Below are 19232 nucleotides of genomic sequence, written 5' to 3' on the forward strand. Positions count from 1 at the left end.
TCTTATGTAGCGCTGTTTCCCCCACGCTATGGAAGATGTGGCGACTACTGAGTGTATGTGGTGCTTTACCTGTGGCTCACAGGAGGCCCGAACTTCCGCTGCTTGGAGCCTGGGGTGTACCTGATCCGTCTGGTGACAGCGCCACCACCTGTGAGGGATCCTGAGAGCACTGGATAACCCCTTCACAGGACCCAATGCAATAATTACACACAGCATTTATAATAGCAGGTTTACTGACATGCAATAGGTAAAACGATAACTCAGGCCTTGCACGGCCTTAACCACACACCGTATCCCACTGTCCAACCACCTAGTCCGCACCCCTGTGAGTGTCCCTCAACGCACTGAGGTGTCCTGTGTACCTAGCCACCCTGGTGTCCACAGGAACCAACCCACCCCCGGAGTGTGAGACAGCGCTGCCCACCGTGAGAGTGTAGATTTGGTACACTTGATGACTTGTCTTATATCTGCCAGGTGCTCCAGCACCTGGTACCGCTGACTACACAAAGGGCGCTTCTGTCCTACGCTGTTGCTGTCTGCCCCCACGTGGTGTGGTATCCAGTTGGAGGGTCCCACCATGAAGAGTGTCTGGTCTCAGACCACAGGCCGATGATACTATGCAGCGTCTTCTTGCTGTGTCCCCGACACTGCACTCAATACAGAGGGCAATATCCCTATCTAGAGGGGATGTCCCTGTAGTATCCACAAGCTAGTGGGAGTTGGGGCCTATAAAGGGGTCTCTGGCCTAGTGCAGGGGCCATAGACACCCTGCACACTCACCCTCATTCTTCTGTGTCCCAGCTCCGACTGGCGTTGCCTCTATCGTGCCAAATGTATCAACTATCGTGCAGGGGGAAGACTGCACCCCTATTAGCTGTGCTGGCTCACATGTCCGGCAGCCCCTGTGCATTAGGGGGCATCTAATTCCCCTATGGCCCTGCTCTGTAATGGCCGCCGCAAATGTGCTTGCACTGCGCATGTGTAAGCTCCTAAAATGGCCGCCGGTTGTCGGGACACTTCTGTGCATGCGCTAGGCGTCACTGCGCATGCGTTGCTGCAGTAAGATGGCGACCCCCCGGCAAGGGGATCCGCTGCGGACCTCCGCTGCCCCTGCCCTAGCCTCCGCTGCCAGCCGCAGCCGCATCCCAGGTAAGGGCAGCAAGGGAGACCCAGGGGGTACCTGACCACACATGTTAAGATAAAGAGCGCACGCCTCCTTTCTAGTTGATGCTCTCCGCTCTGCTTTTGTTGTTCTGTGCCTTTGCACAGAGAAACAGATTGAGACTTGTTCAGAGTGGGGCCGTGTCAGTTGCATGGCTGCAAGCGAAACCTGCCCAGACGCAGCTGGAGAGGAAGCGTGAAAACGAATCTGTCGCTCACCCCTGCCAGATTTGTGCGTTCAATTTGGAGGACTTGAACGAGTGAAGCCTCGGGAGTTATGATTTAAGTACAACTCATTGGTATGCAATATTTGCAAGTTACTGCAGAAACAAAAGAAAGGGGTAATAGAAAAATTCTGACTTCAATGCCTATGACCTTACTGAACTCTACGAGGCCTGCTGAATGCTTTGTTATTTGTTATGTTGTAAATAAGGCCTGCACAACTCCAGTCCTCAAGGGCCGCAAACAGGCTAGATTTTCAGGCTATCCTTACTTCAGCACAGCTGGCTCAATTAGTGACTCAGTATGACTGAGCCACTAATTGAGCCAGCTGTGCTGAAGTAGGGATATCCTGAAAACCTGGCCTGTTTGCGGCCCACGAGGACTGGAGTTGTGCAGGCCTGTCTGCAAAACAGACAGAAAGGTTCCCTCATGAATGCACTCAAAAACGATAAAGTGTGAATAATGAAATATAATTAAAATAATTTATTGAATATCATTAATAAAAAATTATCGTATAGAGGGGCGTGGTAAGAAGGTCCATGCGTTTTCAATATGCTCTGTGGGTGCTATGATACTGATGCATTCACTCATTATCAGCATGTGTTTTTACACTTTATTATACATACCTCTTAAGTGTTTGCCTTTATTTTGAGGAGTATACAGCGACTTGTATTATTTTCTGTATTCTTCTGTGGTGATCCTAGTATATTATTCAGTACACATTTATTCACTATATTCACTATATACTATCTTAGTGTCTACTGTTTAAGATATTTAGGAGGCTGTAACTGGATACGGTCCTTGAACCGTGCCTCTGGGCTCTACATATGCATACTTTATGCTAGCCCTTTTAGGATCCCACCCTCTCATCATGCTGTTTTCATCTTTATATGGATTATGTTGCTTACATTTAAGTAGGTGACTATTGTTCACTGGAGTGTGCTTGTGTTGTGACCATACGTTGTTATACACTTACACCATTACGTAACACTAGTTTTGTATTTAGTTTAGCCATTACTGGTATTCACTTTCTGCCATTAGATTAGATTCCTCTGGACTTAGTACTGGGAGAGGTCATTTTAGTACCCTACTGGTTTTTTAGATAATAGTACTGCCAGACTACATGCAGTTACTTATTCCATTGGAATCTCTCTATGGGCCTCATGCAGAGAGCAGCGCTAACATGGAAAGCGGCATTAATTGGCGGATTCTGCCTTCAGAAAGGCAGAAACCGGCAAGTTTTAAAAAAAGCGCCATTTTTTTTTTTCCTTCAAATTCGCCGCGCGCCTGGAGAGTTTAAAATCTCTCCAGTTTTTTTCTCTGCCGTATGCAGAGAGCCGCGATCGCCATCTAGTGGCTGTTCGCGCCAAAAAAATGGCGCGATTTTCAACATTTTCCCTCTCCACCAAGCAGCTGGCGCTCCGCGGCCGGTGGAGAGGGAAAAAAAAAACGCGATTTTTTCCCCAATAGTTTCAACAGCGCTAATAGCGCTGGTTGAAACTCTCCATATGCAGAAAGGCAGTTTTCTGCCCTTTCTGCATATGGAGATAAAAACTCTCCAAAAAAGGTAAAATGTTTCCCCCTCTCCAATTCTGCATAGCGCTGCTCTCTGCATGAGGCCCTAAGTGCCTTAGCTTATATACCTTATGGCAATACATATACTAGTGTTCCCTAAGGTTTTCTTCCCTATGAATTTTATGTGGAAGTTTCTTCTGGTATGTCATTTGGGGGTGGCCCTGGACCTTCTTACCACGCCCCTCTGTACGATAATTTTTTATTAATGATATTCAATAAATTATTTTAATTATATTTCATTATTCACACTTTATCGTTTTTGAGTGCATTCATGAGGGAACCTTTCTGTCTGTTTTGTTCATTATCCTTCTATCCCTTTTTGCACCGGATGATATTTCCTACTACATCATTTACTAGTTCATTCATTTCAAGCTGATGCGGGAGCTTCCCCTCCTGCCCCTCTTTTCCTTGCTTTTGTAATTAATTATCTGCCCCAGATTCTTATGAGGACTGAGCTTAACTAGCCTTTTACAAATTGCTCCCCTTTTCATTTTGGTTAACCTGAAATTTCCGCAGACAGGTAACAAAGATACTTTATCTATTGCACGTAGCACACAAATTATAATAAGTCCTGTTATTACATACAGCAGCTTGGTGTTACGTCTTTGCAGCTAAACAAATAAATATAATCTCTTAAAAAAAACACATTTTTTTAATACTTAAAGCATTTTGAACATTCATAGAAAGACGAGTCCTATTCTCCTTATGACTTTACTATGGCTTGTAATATCACACTTTGTGACATGGAAAATACATAATGTACTTATAATGCACACCTGTCAGTTACCAAGCATCAAGGTGCAGTATCAAACTCATCACTGCTGGCCACAACAGAGCAAGAGTAGCAGGGAAAAGGAGCAGCAACTCCAGCCATCTGTAAACAAAGCCTGATGTTTTATTTGTCTAGGTCAGGCGTCGTCAACCTGCGGCTCATCTGCTCCTACTTGCGGCTCTCAGCAGGTTGCCGACCCCCAGCTGCTGCCTATCTCCCTCATTATCCTAGCAGTGGCTGCGGCGGGTCTGTTTGGGCCTTTTGTTGCTGCCGGGCCCAACGTCTCCCCAGGTAGTGTGTGTGTGTATTTGTGGGGGTGGGGTAGTATGTGTTCTTGTATTTGGAGGGGTGGAGTAGTGTGTGTGTATTTAGGGGGGGTGGGGTAGTGTGTGTGCGTATTTGGGGGGGGGTAGTGTGTGCGTATTTGGGGGGGGGGACGAGTGTGTTTGTATGTGTATTTGGGGGGTAGAGTGTGTGTGTATTTGGGGGGGTCATGGTAGGGGTTTTTTTTGGGAGGGGGCTAGTGTATGTATGTATTGTGTATTTGTAAATTTAGCCCAGGTCACCTGATGGCTACTATTCTGCCTCTGTACAGGCAGCCCTGGTGAAATCAGGTTGCCAGTAGTTGATATGGGGTTTTCCCCCTCCGTGGTGCTGTACTTGAGTGACAGCGGGAGGCAGTGACATCCAGCCTGGGCATGACCAATCATGAGGCAGATCTGGTGCCCTCCTCCTGGCTGTACTTAAAGGTAGTGCCGCCCACAAAATATATATATGTATATGTGTCAAAATGGAGTGCTATTGAGCGTGGCATATGTATACAACACGACAGAGAAGCCCAATGCTACATCCAACATGACAAAAATACACAGTAAAATACTTATATATTCTCTTGAAAAGGGGTAATTTAGTTTAACCCTTTGGCCAAAGCATTGTAAGCTTGTGAGCCACGACAAGGCAGACACCTGTTCGCAAGTCCTAACACTACAAATAAAATACAAATACTAATATACCTCTATTAGGATTAAAATTCTCATTTACCTCTATTAGGAGGGAGAAATACCACAGTGGGTCTATATCCAGCAGAATGAAAGGACCTGCAAACTAGGGAAGTGGGGAGGGGCGGGCTTAAAACCTGGGAAGAAGGAGCCACCAACCCCCAACAGCTGAAACAGCTGAGAATAGGTTAACAAAACACAGAACCCCAGCAAGCTCTTTTTGGGAACACCTGAGCTGCCACAATATATATATATGTGTATAAGTGTCAAAATGGAGTGCTATTGAGCGTGGTAGAATATTCATGCATGTGTTGCGGCTCTCGGAATATTTTGGAGAAAGACATTTTTTTTTTATAAATTGGCTCTTCTTCCTTGAGAGGTTGCAGACACCTGGTCTAGGTTTTCAAGCCAACATTACAAAAACCCAGGAGCGTAACTACACTACTGGAAAACCCTGCAATGTGGTGAGCCTGAGAGCTGGAGGGGGTGGGCCAGCCCTGGAAGTTGAGCATGGCTAGAGGTTGGACCCAAACTCAGTGTAGGGCTGCCGGGGCCTTTGTTTGCTGCAGGGCCCTCACACCAAGCTCCCCCACCACCTGTCGGTGTACCCGTGCCAGATGTTGGGCCCACCCAGATATCGGGACTACTTCTGCATGATCCCACATGGCCTGGCCCCAGCTTCCCACCAACATGGGCCCCAGAGGCCTCACCCCTGTCCCACATTGCCCACAAGGCAAGGTGATAAGGTTGGGGAATTGAGTGTGAGCGTTACAGAGATGGGGTAGAGAGAGTTAGAGATGAGGGGGAAGTGTGGGAGAGTTGGGGTGGAGGAGGGAGGGAGTTAGAAGGGAGAGACAGAGAAGCGGGGATAGAGGGGGAGGGTTGAGAAGGGGGGAGAGTTAGAGACGGAAGAAGAGTTGGAGTGGGGGGGGAGGGGAGTGAAGAATGACAGAGGGGGGCTTTAAATATGTTTTGCAGGGGGTTCCAAAAATTGTAGTTACGCCACTGCAAAAACCTTTATTAAGATTAATCAAAAGTGCCTAACAATAGCACATACTGTATATATGCCATTATTCTGCAAAAATTATTTTTGGGAAGTTATGATTCTAGAAAGTAAAGGCCCTAAAATTATTTTTCAGGCAATATTATTGAAAATGACCAAATAAACATTACTGACCTCCTCGCGGGGCAATGTAAATGAGCATTCACACCCCCAAAACCTTCACACTACACCCCAATTATGCTTCAGCCACCATGATTAAAACCTAAGTCCCTGGTCCCCCTTTCAAATACAAAATAAACAAATGAAACAGAATTCAAATACAGCAAAACAAGTCCATAAATTATGGCAATTTCTTCAAAAGGTAATAGGTTCAATTGGAGCTCAAAGACAGCACTTATTAAATTAAATAGGGTCGGATAGTTTATCAAATAAAAAGGAGGAAAACTAAAAACGTATTCATTACCAGCTAAACTTCTGTCATCGTTTCCTCAAGGGGTCGTGCAACCCCTTCTTCAGTCTCACTTTGAGAGGCTTAAAAAAACAATTCTTATAGCCCTCAAGTCTTCGTTGTGAGAGACTCCAGAGGCTTTGACAGGCCTATGTGTCCTCTAAACCATTTGTCCCCTTCCTAACCAGATACATTTTTACGACTTGATAACTTTGAAAAGGGAATGATGTTATGTCCAAGTATAAAATACTCCATAACTCTCCCTGTAATCACCTGAAATTAATTATCTGAAATTTGTAATAACTGTATTCTCTCGCTTTTTATATTAGAGCAATCGGTTAACCCTCTCAGTTAACAGATTTTCACTGGAATTGTAGCAAAGACGAATGATCTTAATTAAAGTGAATCTGTAATGGTGCAGAATAAAGTCCCTCTAGTCTCCCTTGATCAGGAATGTATATAGCATGTATGAGCAGCTTTGAAGCTGGGCTATCCAGATAACCAGAAGCTCTTTTGGTACCTGCCAACCCTCACTGTCTTAACCCTTTGAGTGCCGGAGGGGTTACTGCACCAGAGTGCCAGAGTCCGCACTCATGATCACGTGACGGAATGGGAGGCGTCCTTCCCTTCAGTTTCACTGAGTGACAGCGCACAACGCAATCTCGCCTAGAAAGACGAGCGAGACATTTAGGAGTGCCAGAAACTGTCATGATGTAGCTACGTCCATAGGGCACCCAAAAGGGTTAATATGAACAGCGACGTATACTTGGTTCTTGAATAAACATAAATGTATTTTCTTAAAGCTGCAGACCAAGCAATATTCTATGTGTGTTTTTTTAATAAATCAGTTCTGTACTATGTGAAAATACTTTTTAAACAGCTCTGAATTACATTTTGAATGCATCAAGCCTTTTTTGTTTTTATAACAACCATTTACAAAGTCAAACAGACTGCAAAATACTCCTCTGCAGCCATTTAGTGAACCCTCAAGCCGAATCTTCGCCGTTCAATCACAGGAGAACGGATCGATCGGCAACTTGGATAATTATTTATCATTGTACTGTTTGTACTGCTGCTTTAATTGTTTGATTGTGCCCCGAATTCATGACTTGAATGGCAAACACAAACCAAACAAATTAAATAGTGAACAAGTGAATATAAAGGCTCATGGTAGGCAGAGGGAGATATTGCGAGGGTGTGACCCCTCTAACAGCGTATCTGGAAATTAGTTCTCCCTTAATGCACAGGGGAAATGGAGAAAAAAGGAAAAACACAATAGTGTGATTGTTGCAGGGTACATGCAACCACACGTGGGTTTCTGAAATGGCTTATTTATTTAGCCTCAAAAATATGGCATACAAAATAAAACACCTTCTCTTCAGCATAAGCAACAAACAGAAAATAAGTCCTGAGCAGGACTTTGCCCTTTCCCAACAAGGGCTGTTCAAGGTCCAGGGTAACAGTATAGCAAATCAGTATAGTGAAGACAGACCTTATAGCAGTAGTTCTCCCTCAGCATTTCAGTATCTCACTGGGTCAGAGAGGCTGCATGTGTGTGAAGCCTGGGGTTTTTAAAGCTCCTTGATGAGGCAGCTGGGACCAGACTAATTGACAAGACCTTCCCAGCTGAATGTTAACCCGGTCACTGCTGCACTGCAGACCTAAACATAGGTCTGCCAGGCATAGGGCTGGTGACGTTTATTCACCCTGTCACAGTGATACTGTATGTTAATGATGAATAAATGGGAACTCACAAACGGATATTCTTAGACAGCAGTGTTGTATGAAACTTATGGAGGACCTGGCGTGGGGACCCTCCTGATCTTAGGTACACTCTTCAGCTGAATGTCCGTGAAGACATTCCTATTTGGCTGGTAAGTCCTGTGCCTCTGTGTTTCTTCCTGCTTCTTTGCTCCCAGCCACTCCGGTCACTGTCCTACGTGACATCACTCGTGATGAAGCTTTGGGACCGGATGATCGCTTTCAGTGGAGGAGACAGAAGTGGTGCAGACGCTACGCACATCAGATAGACACCGGAACTCTTGGCATTCATCCAACATGTTTCGTTCAATATGGAACTTCCTCAGGGATCGTGCATTAGTCCACAATAGTCCAATGATCCTTTATATAAGTATTAGCTGTGATGTCATGGTTTTAACCCAAACGCACCAATGCTATATTAATCACTATATAACATCTAATTATACATAATAAACATATTTAATATAATAAACATAGTAAAAACAACACCCTATTAATATATGTATTACATAATTATTATATGTTTTTTTAAATATTAATAGGGTGTTGTTGTTTTTTTTGTTTTTTTGTTCAAACATTTTTTATTAGGTAGATGTTACAGACCAGGTATATCAACATTAAAGGTAATCTTCAATACCAAATATGAACAAGTTTTTATAAGATGGAGAAAAAAGAAGAAAAAACTTTGACCGGTTGAGAGAAATCTTCTTCCTATCGCCTGAGTTCTACATTGGTGGGGAGCAGTCCCCTGTAGTCAGGTTGAGATACTGATGGGCCTCCATTCTTGTGGATCAAGTTGACCAGTCAGGAATAAAAAGTGAAAGAATAAAAGAAAAGGGTGGACAGGGTGGGTTAAGGGGTGGGGGCGGGGAAGGGAGTAAGAGGAGGGGGAGAGGGTAGGGGATGGAGAGGGGAAAAGGGGGGGGGAATACCGGACCTCCCCCTCCACCCGACCGCCGGCCCCCGACCTCCCCAGCAACGGACCTTAATCTACTTTTTGATAAGGATACATTTAAAAAAAAAGATGAAATATATGTGCCCATTTTTGGAAAGTCTTGCTAAACACTGCACTTTATGGAATCTTAGAAAGCGCTTTGTGTGCATATGCAATGTAATTACCTTTTAATTGCAGCACTTTGCATTCCATTTCTGGCTTCCATTCTCCTGACGCTTACTCTGACATGATTTAAGGGACTATGTAATAGTTGTTACTACTGTATATGACTAAGTTAGAATGATCCCCTTATGCTTGTGACTAATACTCTTAGGTCCCTATGTTTGTATCTTTGAAGGCTAATGCATATTTGAGAACTGCTTCATGCCGAACCGGTTGCTTATTTCGAGACATAGTTGCTTTTCCTGTTAAATTCAGGTCACTTTACTTGATGAACTTCACATTTCCTGTGTATCTTCACTTCACTGGTGTTTGAACCAACCTACCAGTGAAGATGGTGGTTGCAAATTAAGTAAAATATTCCACCAATGTTTAGGATAGGCACAAAGTACAGTGCATTTTTTAACGGTAGGGAAAAGGCACTGATGATCCTTTGTGTTTTTATTCTCCTACAATATTTTATACACTATTTATCCGTATGGTCCCTAATCACAACTTTTCCCACATTGCTTAGTAATCACTATTTTCCTTTAGATTATTTATTCTAGTTTGTTGTGTACACATAATATGGAAAAATAGGGTAACCCCAATTATCGATGCCACTACCAGGCACTATGGAGTGTGTTTAGGAAAGAAGGTTTGACGCCGGTATATAGGTGATGCAGGTAATAAGGCAATATAGGGGTATCTCCGATGCTAACAAGGGGAGTGGGGTACTGGAAAACCGGTTAGAGGTACAAGGGGACACCTCCCAAGGGGGCGCCCCCAAGTAAATCACGGCCCGGCTACCAATATATCCTCACCTGTCTCCCCTGTGTATCGTGTGGAGGTCCCTTGAAAGCCGTTCCTGTTTGCGGCTGCAAGCTTGATCCTGGAGGCTCTGTGTGCTGGGATTCTGCTTGCTGGCATCTGCGTGCCCCAACCGGATATGACGTCACAGGTGAAAAAAATGGAGATTGCTTCCGAGGTTCACAGCACCTTCACTCAGCCAGTTGTATGAATATAAAAAACTTTATTAGTAACCAGCAATGTACAAGAGCATGAACACTCTTACGCGTTTCAACCAAGCCAGGACTTTTTCAAACGCGTAAGAGTGTTCATGCTGTTGTACATTGCTGGTTACTAATAAAGTTTTTTATATTCATACAACTGGCTGAGTGAAGGTGCTGTGAACCTCGGAAGCAATCTCCATTTTTTTCACCTGTGTACACATAATAGTTTATTGTTTTATAGTATATATAGTTCACAGATACTGTATCTCACAACTCCTTTGGAGGGAGTCTCACTCATGGATGGTCATCTACCTTATTTTGAATTTTGGGAGTCTCATAGGCTTCTAGAATATTCCAATAAAAGTCAGCTTTTGTCTGAGAACCTCACAATTTCTCTCAAGTGATTCCGTGGCCATTAACAGCTGTGGTATTTACAGTTGATTCCAAGTGCTTTAAAGTAAATAGAAGAAAAAGTACGCTTAGTCAGAACTACATCCTACACAAAAGATATGCATATGAAATTGTGTACTATAATGACATATCCCCAATTGTAATATCTAAAAGTTTATATTATCTAAAAAAGTGTATTCATTATTCCTGTGTGATAGTCTAATATATTGACTTATTTGTGACAAACTGACTTTTGTGTATCTCAACATTGTATATAAAAATAATAATAAAACAAAACAATATAAAAAGTCACAGTATATGGACTATATAGAGTAATATTATTAGTCACTAATAAAAAAGAAATCTTAATAGTCCATTAATTCAGATGGGTCTATGTAGCTCCATTGAAAAGGTTCTCCAGCCTTCAGAGAATCATAGAAATAGCTGGAACACAAAAGACCACCATAGGGCTCTACTTCTGATAAATTGGATACTGCAACGAAACGCGTAGGGGCAACGCTGTGCAAATTCTGTTTAGTCATTGTAAAGCGTGAAAGCCTTTGAATCCCGAGCCGCACGAAATACGGAAGTACAGTACTTTTAAAAAAAACCTACATTTTCAAAGAAAAACGTAAAACAAATAGTCAGTCCCCATCTAACCTACCTTTAATCTTATGAACAATCTTATTTTGAGATGCGCTCATTTTTTGATCTAGCCGGCAGTGCAAAGTCCTTTATCGCTGGATATCACGGTAGCTGTGAGGAAAACTTCCGTGCTGAAAACTGCTCTTACAAACGTGTATCACTATTTGGGATGTGGCTTTTGTGGCCTTTAGTTGAGGTTGGCCAAACTCTACTTTTGTGCTCATTTCTGGGCACAACTAATAGAGCAACTGAGCTTGCTTCTTTTAGCACCTCTTTCTATAAACTGAAAGATTGTAAAAGACACAGAAATGCCATAACTGTATCATTCAAGCTTTTGACCACTAGTACCGTGAACTAATTATTGAACTCATGATCTCTAATGTGTAATTTGAATAGTATTTTCTATTTCTTTTTTGGTGAAGAAACCATTGGGGATCGCCGTATTAAAAATGATGCTATAAGATCTGGAATCCCATCAGAAAAGAAAAGTCCAAAACTATAAAAAAAAAAACAATGATGGCTTTGCATGCAGGGTAACGTAGATCTTCTGCTTGCCGGTGAGCGTGTTTCAGATTTTCGGACGTTGTGGCTGTGTGTAGAAGCAGTCTCCTGACGGCTGCGCCTTCAAGAATGAAACACAAAAGGCAGGAGTTTATCTCCCATTGCTCTGCCGTTTTTTTTAAATAATAAAGGAGCACTCCAGGCGACATTATACTTTATAATTTTTTTTAATAGGTTTGGAGCAGGGCGTATCCGGAGCTTAAGTGTGTTGATTTCGGCTCTGGGACCCCCTGGTTCCCGAGATTCCTACTCCGTAGGTGCTGGCAGTAACTTTGTGCAGTTTAAAGCTCCCACGTCACGTGGGCCAATAGGAAGACATCAAGGATGATGACACGACTCCCTATTGCCCCGCGGGACTTTTAAAACGCCATATTGTGAACCCACCCATGGCTCCTACCGGCAGGGGGTCCTCTGAGCTGAAATCAACGCGGTTCTGCTCCGGAAAACCCCCAGCTTCAAACCTAATAAAAACAAACAAGCAGTGTCGCTTGTCGTGCCTCTTTCAGTACACGGAAGATCGCTGCATCTGCATGTGATGGTTAGTCATTTCCTGCAACTAGTTAGTTAACATTGTGGTTTGACGTTATCCACAAATGTGATTCCCAGATACAGTAGTCTCGTGCAGTGCAAGATTTAACATTCCTGTGCTGTCATTTGCTTCTCTTATCATATTACTTTAGAGGGGGAAGAGAATGATGCGATTCCCACCTCCGTGGCACTTTGTAATCCACTCTCTTTCTCTTCTTGCTGCATTAGGTTAAGAAACAGATTTTGGATGAAGAGATCCTGTGTTCTCCTGAAGCGTCTGTTCTGCTGGCCTCCTACGCGGTCCAGGCAAAGGTTAGAACCTCGTACACAATCCCAATAGAAAATAATAACACCATTGAAAATACAACTCTCTATTATCTCTTTCACTACCAGAGGGGCCTGTGTGTTATCACTTTATAGCAAACGTGACAATCGTTTTTATATTCAAATTTTTTTTTTTTTTTAAAGATTGAAAAATGTATTCAGAGTTTTTGAACTGAAGATGTTCTTGGGAAATATGCATATTTGCATACTTAAATTAGGTTATTTCCCAGGTATCTCAGGTGAGATCACAGGTATCTCACCCCTGTGAAGTACTGTATAGGTGACTCTATGTGGCGGTATATAAATCAACGAGTCGTCTACTAATTTGGTCTCTCTCCCCATCTCCCCAAAACCCTATTTCAGATTAAATGGTGAAATTTGGTACATGGTACATGAAAAATATGAAAACATCTAACATTTTCCTATCAAATCTCCATGAAAAGACTTTTCAAATAGCTATTAAGTACATATATATATATATATATATACATACGTATGTATATAAAACACCTCCCCCCCCCCCACACTATAAGGGAGGTCTGTAGCTACATGGTATGTTTGTGGTGCTGAGTAGCTCACCTGTGGTCTTCCAGGAGGCCCGAGTCTCCGCAGATGGAAGTGGGAGCGGCAACAGGACAGGCTTTTGGTTCTTCGGTACAGCGCCTACATCCTGCAGGGCTCTGCCAGAGGCAGGGAGTAGTCCCTACAGGAACCCCTTCCAGTAATTCACACGAAGCCAAGGAACAGTTCACGATTTATTGGCAGGCCAGACTTGAACCTTCCTTCTCTTGAAATACACCCCACAGATATGGAACACTTCCCTCACATCTTGCATGGTCATTCTACCTGACTAGGCCCCCCAAAGCCTTGAGGCCCATTGGATAGTTCCAACCCCCTTACCCCCTGATGGGGTAAGGTAGAACACCGCCTCACTCCCTGAGGAGCAGGCTACATACTGGAACTCCAACACTAAATTTGGGTAGGAAGCATCTTATATACCTGGGAAGGGGTTAATAACCTAGACCCAAAACTGGGCAGGTTTAGATGATCACACCATACTACATGTGACCCAGGCACCCCCTGGCCCCCCAGGCATGATACTCCCAACTGCCATTAGGCCTGCACCTGGATATGGCAACAAATTAACCGGTGGCTTAACGGACTCACATGCTCGCCCATGTGAGAGGGATTTAACCCTAACACTGCCTGCACCTTACCAGGACTTACATACTAGGGCCAGGAAACACATAGTCTGGGGCACTAGGCTACATATGTATACACCAGTGGGAAAATGAGCCTTACATGTTTGTATCTAAAATGTTCAATCATTTTAGAGGGTACAAGTCTGTTAACACTTCAACAATTTTTCTGCCAGCTGGTCTTTTCGCCGTTGCAATGTATTGCATGACCATCTACTAATAAAAGTGTTAAATATGAATCTTTGTGTCTTTAAGTATGGCGACTACAACCCTAACATTCACCAGCCTGGTTTTCTATCCCAAGATGAACTGTTACCGAAAAGAGTGAGTATTCAGCCGTGTTCATTACCTTGAGTTTACTTGTTTCTACTCTCATGTGTTGGCCATTTGACAGATCCGCTTAAATGATCACGTTTTGGTTAGATACTGTATTGGTCGAACAACAGAAGTCACTTAAAGAGACTTTATAACCTGCTGCATGTTAGAGTATGCCTAACCGTGCCCAAAGTGGTGCTTCTGTGACAAAAAAAAATTATGCTCAGGATATATATATATATATATATAATCAAAAAATAATTAGATGATACCGTTCTGTGGCTAACGAAATGTACCATCGCCGGAAGAAGAGATCAGTGCATCTCGAAAGCTCGCACAAATAAAAGCATTTCGTTAGCCACAGAACGGTATCATCTATTTATTTTTTGATTATTGAAGCTCGGCTAACACGGTACTGATACCTCTACATGAATATATATATATATATATACAGTGTTCGACAAATCACCCAAAAATCTACTCGCCCACCCAAAAAATCTACTTGCCCATAGCTCCGCCCCTAGCTCCGCCCGATTGCAATTTTAATAAATTCTTAGTAAGAACTAATAAGATTAGTTTTTGACATACGTTTATTTTATTTATACAGAAACAGAAAGAAGTGGAATTATTTTTGTACAGTCAACATAAATTAAGTTGCGCTATGTGCATGGCCCTTCACATGACGCATTTTGCTTGAAAAATACCAGTTATCAATGGCACAGTCTGGTTGGAACAAATCAATTGGTGGTCCATTAATTGATATTGTCAAGAGATCACCTAAACTTGAAGTCTGTAGTTTGGATCTTTTTTTGGATTTAATTGGATTCATGACGCTGAAACCCCTTTCGCATGATGCTGTTGATGTGGGAAGGACTGCAATAACAGAAAGCAACTTAATGAATAACGGAAACCTGTCCTTTTGTGATTGTGTTGATTTCAGAATATCCTCTAGCTTCAAATGCTTACATAAAACTTTAATTTCATACCATTCAGAAAGAGTAGCTTCTGTAACATTTGCTAGGGGATCTTCAGATATCAAATGATGAAAGTGACTAGTGAGCACCTTCATCTCAGATTCACCATAATGTATTAGATCACTACCAGACGGCCACGAAACCGGATCAAAAATGGAACAAACACCATATACTTTGCAGCAATTGTCCAAAAATCTTTCCTTTAAACATTTTATGCCTGCTTTAATTAATGCATTTCTGTCTTGTTCATACTCCAATTTTCCCAGCGGTAGGTCAGATAATTCAACTTCTTGAAATTTTCCAGACATAGATATATTGTCTAGAAATGTTTTCTCTACCTCACCTACCGTATGTCCCAATTTCTCTAGTGAAAACAATGTTTGCTCTACATGCAATTTAACATTGCTCAGTAGCAGACTCTCTCGCTGGAAAATTAGGGACAACTTTTTCAAAATTGGAAGAAAATCAAGTAAGAAATGTACGGTTACTAAGAACCTAAATTTTTGGAGCATCTTCAGAAATCCCTTGCACTGGTTGGATTCCACTGTATTTCGAGATTGTACAATAGCTTTCATATGAAGAACACATGACTTCCAATCAGCAACAAGAGATTTGAGAGCTCCAATTTTGCTTGCGACCCATCGAATTTGATTAATATGTTTAACTTTTAAAATTGTAGCAGACAAAGATGTAGCAACTTTTTCAAGTTCATTTTGCCTTTTGGGCGAACTTCCATAAAATTTAAAAAGCCCAATTAGAACATCGTCTACTTTGGAAATGTAAGTAGCATCTTTCACAGATTTCAGCACACATAACTGTAATTTATGAGCTACACAGTGCACAGAAATCAAATGTTTCACATCATGTTTCACTTTTGCTGCAAGTCCATTAACACTGCCTAACATGCTTGCAGCTCCATCTGTCCCTAAGCCTACCAACTGCTCACTGTTTCGCCAGTGAAGACCATATTTAAGTAACTCTTCTTGAAGTGCATCAAAATATCTTTGGCCAGTACCAATTTGTAATGGAACTATGCTTAAAAAATTTTCCTTAATGCAGCCGTCCTTACAATATTTCATATACATTATAAGTTGTTCTGTTGTTGATTTATCAGTGGAACCATCCAGTAATACACTGAAGAATGAACTACTTTTAACTTCAGCGACAATGTAATTTCTTATTTTTTCGGCAATAAATTTGACAAATTCTGCACACCGCTTATCGTTACTATATTGTTCGAGAACATGAACGCCAAGCTTGCGTGTATAATTTAACAGATCTTTTATGTCGCTGAATGGTTTATTGGTTTTAGCTATATAATAAGCAGAATTGAAAACAACACACATTTGTTGAAACATTTCCTTCTCCATCTTTTTTACACATAGCCCCATTGGTGTGCTTTCTGGATTTTTTTGTGCACTCCAAATTTTGGCAAACTTGATATGTAGAGAAGACTTTCCATGATATTTGAAAGTTTCTAATTTAAATGGTGCATTGAAAATGTGTCGTATGTGTGTAGGCGGAGTAACGTCAGTCTTATGAGCAACATTCGAACAGATAATACATGATGCAACATCTGATTCCTTGTTATATTCTAACCATGTGAAATCTTTGAGCCAACTATCTTGAAAAATTCTTCTTTTATGGATTAACTTTGTTGCTATCGGAGTGTCTTGATCTGGAGGAGTATCTTCTACAGTCTCTGTATGGTTAACACGCTGTGATGGTCCCTGGTTTTTATCTCCAAAAAACATGAGGAGTGAAGTCTGTCTTGTCTTGTTGCTCATCTTTGCAGATGTTGGTTCCAGGCAGACAGTGGGTGCTGGAAGGCAGATGTTGGGTCTAGGCTGATTGGTGCGACCAGGCTGATACCTAAAATGTAGAAAAAGATCTTTCAATTTGTAAAGATGGAATGATTGGCAAACAGTGTGAAGTCAGTATACAGTATGGAACACTTACGTGAAGCCAAAATCAGTGCAGGCAGAGGATGGGCGTTGGAAGGCAGATGGTGGGTCCAGGCTGATATCTAAAATGTGGATCAGAACACAGCAACTATTTGCCTCCTTCCCCCTCCAGAGTACAGTACTAGATCGGCATGTAACAGCACGGACTGTGAAGCTTGTTAACATGCAATATAAATGACAGTAAACTCTCAAAAACCACCCCACTCCTCCACCCAGAGATAAAGAAATCAAAATACTTAGTGAAGGCATTTTAAATCTTTATAGCAAAGTCGTGTGTGTGATCAGATGATACGGCGCAGTGGGTGAAGTCTCCCACCCCCCTCCACACAGATTATTCACAGTATGGTCACGTGATAAATTGTCTCTACAAGCGCTGGGCTTCGGTGAGTGTGGCACAAGCATAGCCGTCATTATTTGCTTTCATTACATAGCACGCTCAGCGGCACTGTTCCCGCAGCGTTAAGATCAGGGAGGGGTGGTGGGTGTGTGAGCTGCTCCACAGTGAAGCCAATTCTTGGATAATGGGAAACTACTGTGCTTCTTCATATTAACCAAATGCAGACAGGTTTGCGAATATAAGTGACTATCAGCAAATACACACGAATGCAGCCGTTCCCTACATGTCTTCTGAGTTAGGGGGGATTCCGAGTATCCTGGTAGAAGCTTTCTAGTCAGATCTGGAACAAAGAAAGTTAGAAATTATTTTAAAACCTCAATACATTCTTATGTGTAGACCGCTGACTACTTGTTTGACTGGGTGACTGACTGACTGACTGAGTGACAGGGTGACTGACTGACTGACTGACTGGGTTACTGACTGGGTGAGTGACTGACAGAGTGAGTGACTGACTGGGTAACTGACTGACTGGGTGAGTGACTGACTGAATGGGTGAGTGGCTGACTGAGTGACAGGGTGAGTGACTGACTGGGTGACAGGGTTATTGACTGACTGGGTGAGTGGCTGACTGAGTGACAGGGTGAGTGACTGACTGGGTTACTGACTGTGACTGGGTGAGTGACTGCCTGGGTTACTGACTGTGACTGGGTGAGTGACTGACTGGGTGAGTGACTGACTGGGTGAGTGACTGACTGAGTGACTGACTGAGTGACTGACTGGGTTACTGACTGACTGACTGGGTGTAGAATGGGACAAATACATTAGGAATAACTGAAGACAGCATAAGAAATTGTTACAATCAACCAAAACAATGTTTTATTTAGCAGTGTATGCGGCCGGGAGCACCACCCCTATGGCACCTCCCGTCCGGCGCCCCCCCCCCCCCCCCCAAAGACCCTCTTTATAGTTTTAATTATAACCTGCCTTTTTATTTTTTGGATGGGCTAAAATCCTAACTGAGAAAGGCTGGGCAGGCCGGCATTCCCCTACCCCCCCATACCTCACTCGGGCGTAGTGGAAGCTTTGTGGAGGTGGCAGGGTGGGTGGGAGGCACGTCCCCAGCGGGCTCCCCATGGGACAGTCAGCCCCGCCATGGCCGCCACTGCCCTGCTCCCCTCGCCGGAAGCTAGTGGTCGGGGGTGCAGACCGGCATATCCCCCCCACCCCCCCACATGCGGCGGCTGCGCCGTCATGAAGATAGCTGGGCTTAGTGTAATCTTTGGGGAGGCGGCAGGGTGGGGGGGGGGCACACTGTCCCATGCACACACACACACACCCATGCATACACAAACACCCATACACACACACACACACACACACACCCACACCCTTGCACACACACACACACACCCCCACACCCTTGCACACACACACACCCATGCCCACACCCATATACACAGACACACACACACCCATGCACACACACACACACACACACACACACACACACACACACACACACACACACACCCATGCACACACACACCCATGCCCACACACACCCATGCCCACACCCACACACCCATGCACACACACATATACACCCATGCATACACAAACACACACCCATGCACACACACACACCCATGCACACACACACACACACACACACACACACACACACACACACACACACACACACACACACACACACACACACACACACACAAACACATGCCCACACCCATACACACACATACACACACACACACACACACACCAATGCATACACACACACACACACACACACACACACAAACACATGCCCACACCCATACACACACATACACACACACACACACACACCAATGCATACACACACATACACACACACACACACACACAATGCATACACACACGGGACGCCGTGACAGGCCGAGAAGGGGGGA

The 19232-nt window shown here is 43.3% G+C and overlaps 1 protein-coding gene across 2 annotated transcripts in view; it reads left to right on the forward strand.

Moving 5' to 3' along the window:
• Nucleotides 1-19232, forward strand: part of LOC142489353 (merlin-like) — a 216878-nt gene that overhangs the window by 137457 nt on the left and 60189 nt on the right. For both annotated transcript variants that reach the window (XM_075589936.1, XM_075589935.1), the window contains exons 5-6: nucleotides 12399-12482; nucleotides 13949-14017. In XM_075589936.1, the coding sequence (XP_075446051.1) occupies nucleotides 12399-12482; nucleotides 13949-14017 (153 nt within the window). The remainder of the gene's footprint in view (nucleotides 1-12398; nucleotides 12483-13948; nucleotides 14018-19232) is intronic.

The sequence above is a fragment of the Ascaphus truei genome, chromosome 3 (genome assembly GCF_040206685.1).
Source record: "Ascaphus truei isolate aAscTru1 chromosome 3, aAscTru1.hap1, whole genome shotgun sequence".
Lineage (NCBI taxonomy): Eukaryota > Metazoa > Chordata > Amphibia > Anura > Ascaphidae > Ascaphus > Ascaphus truei.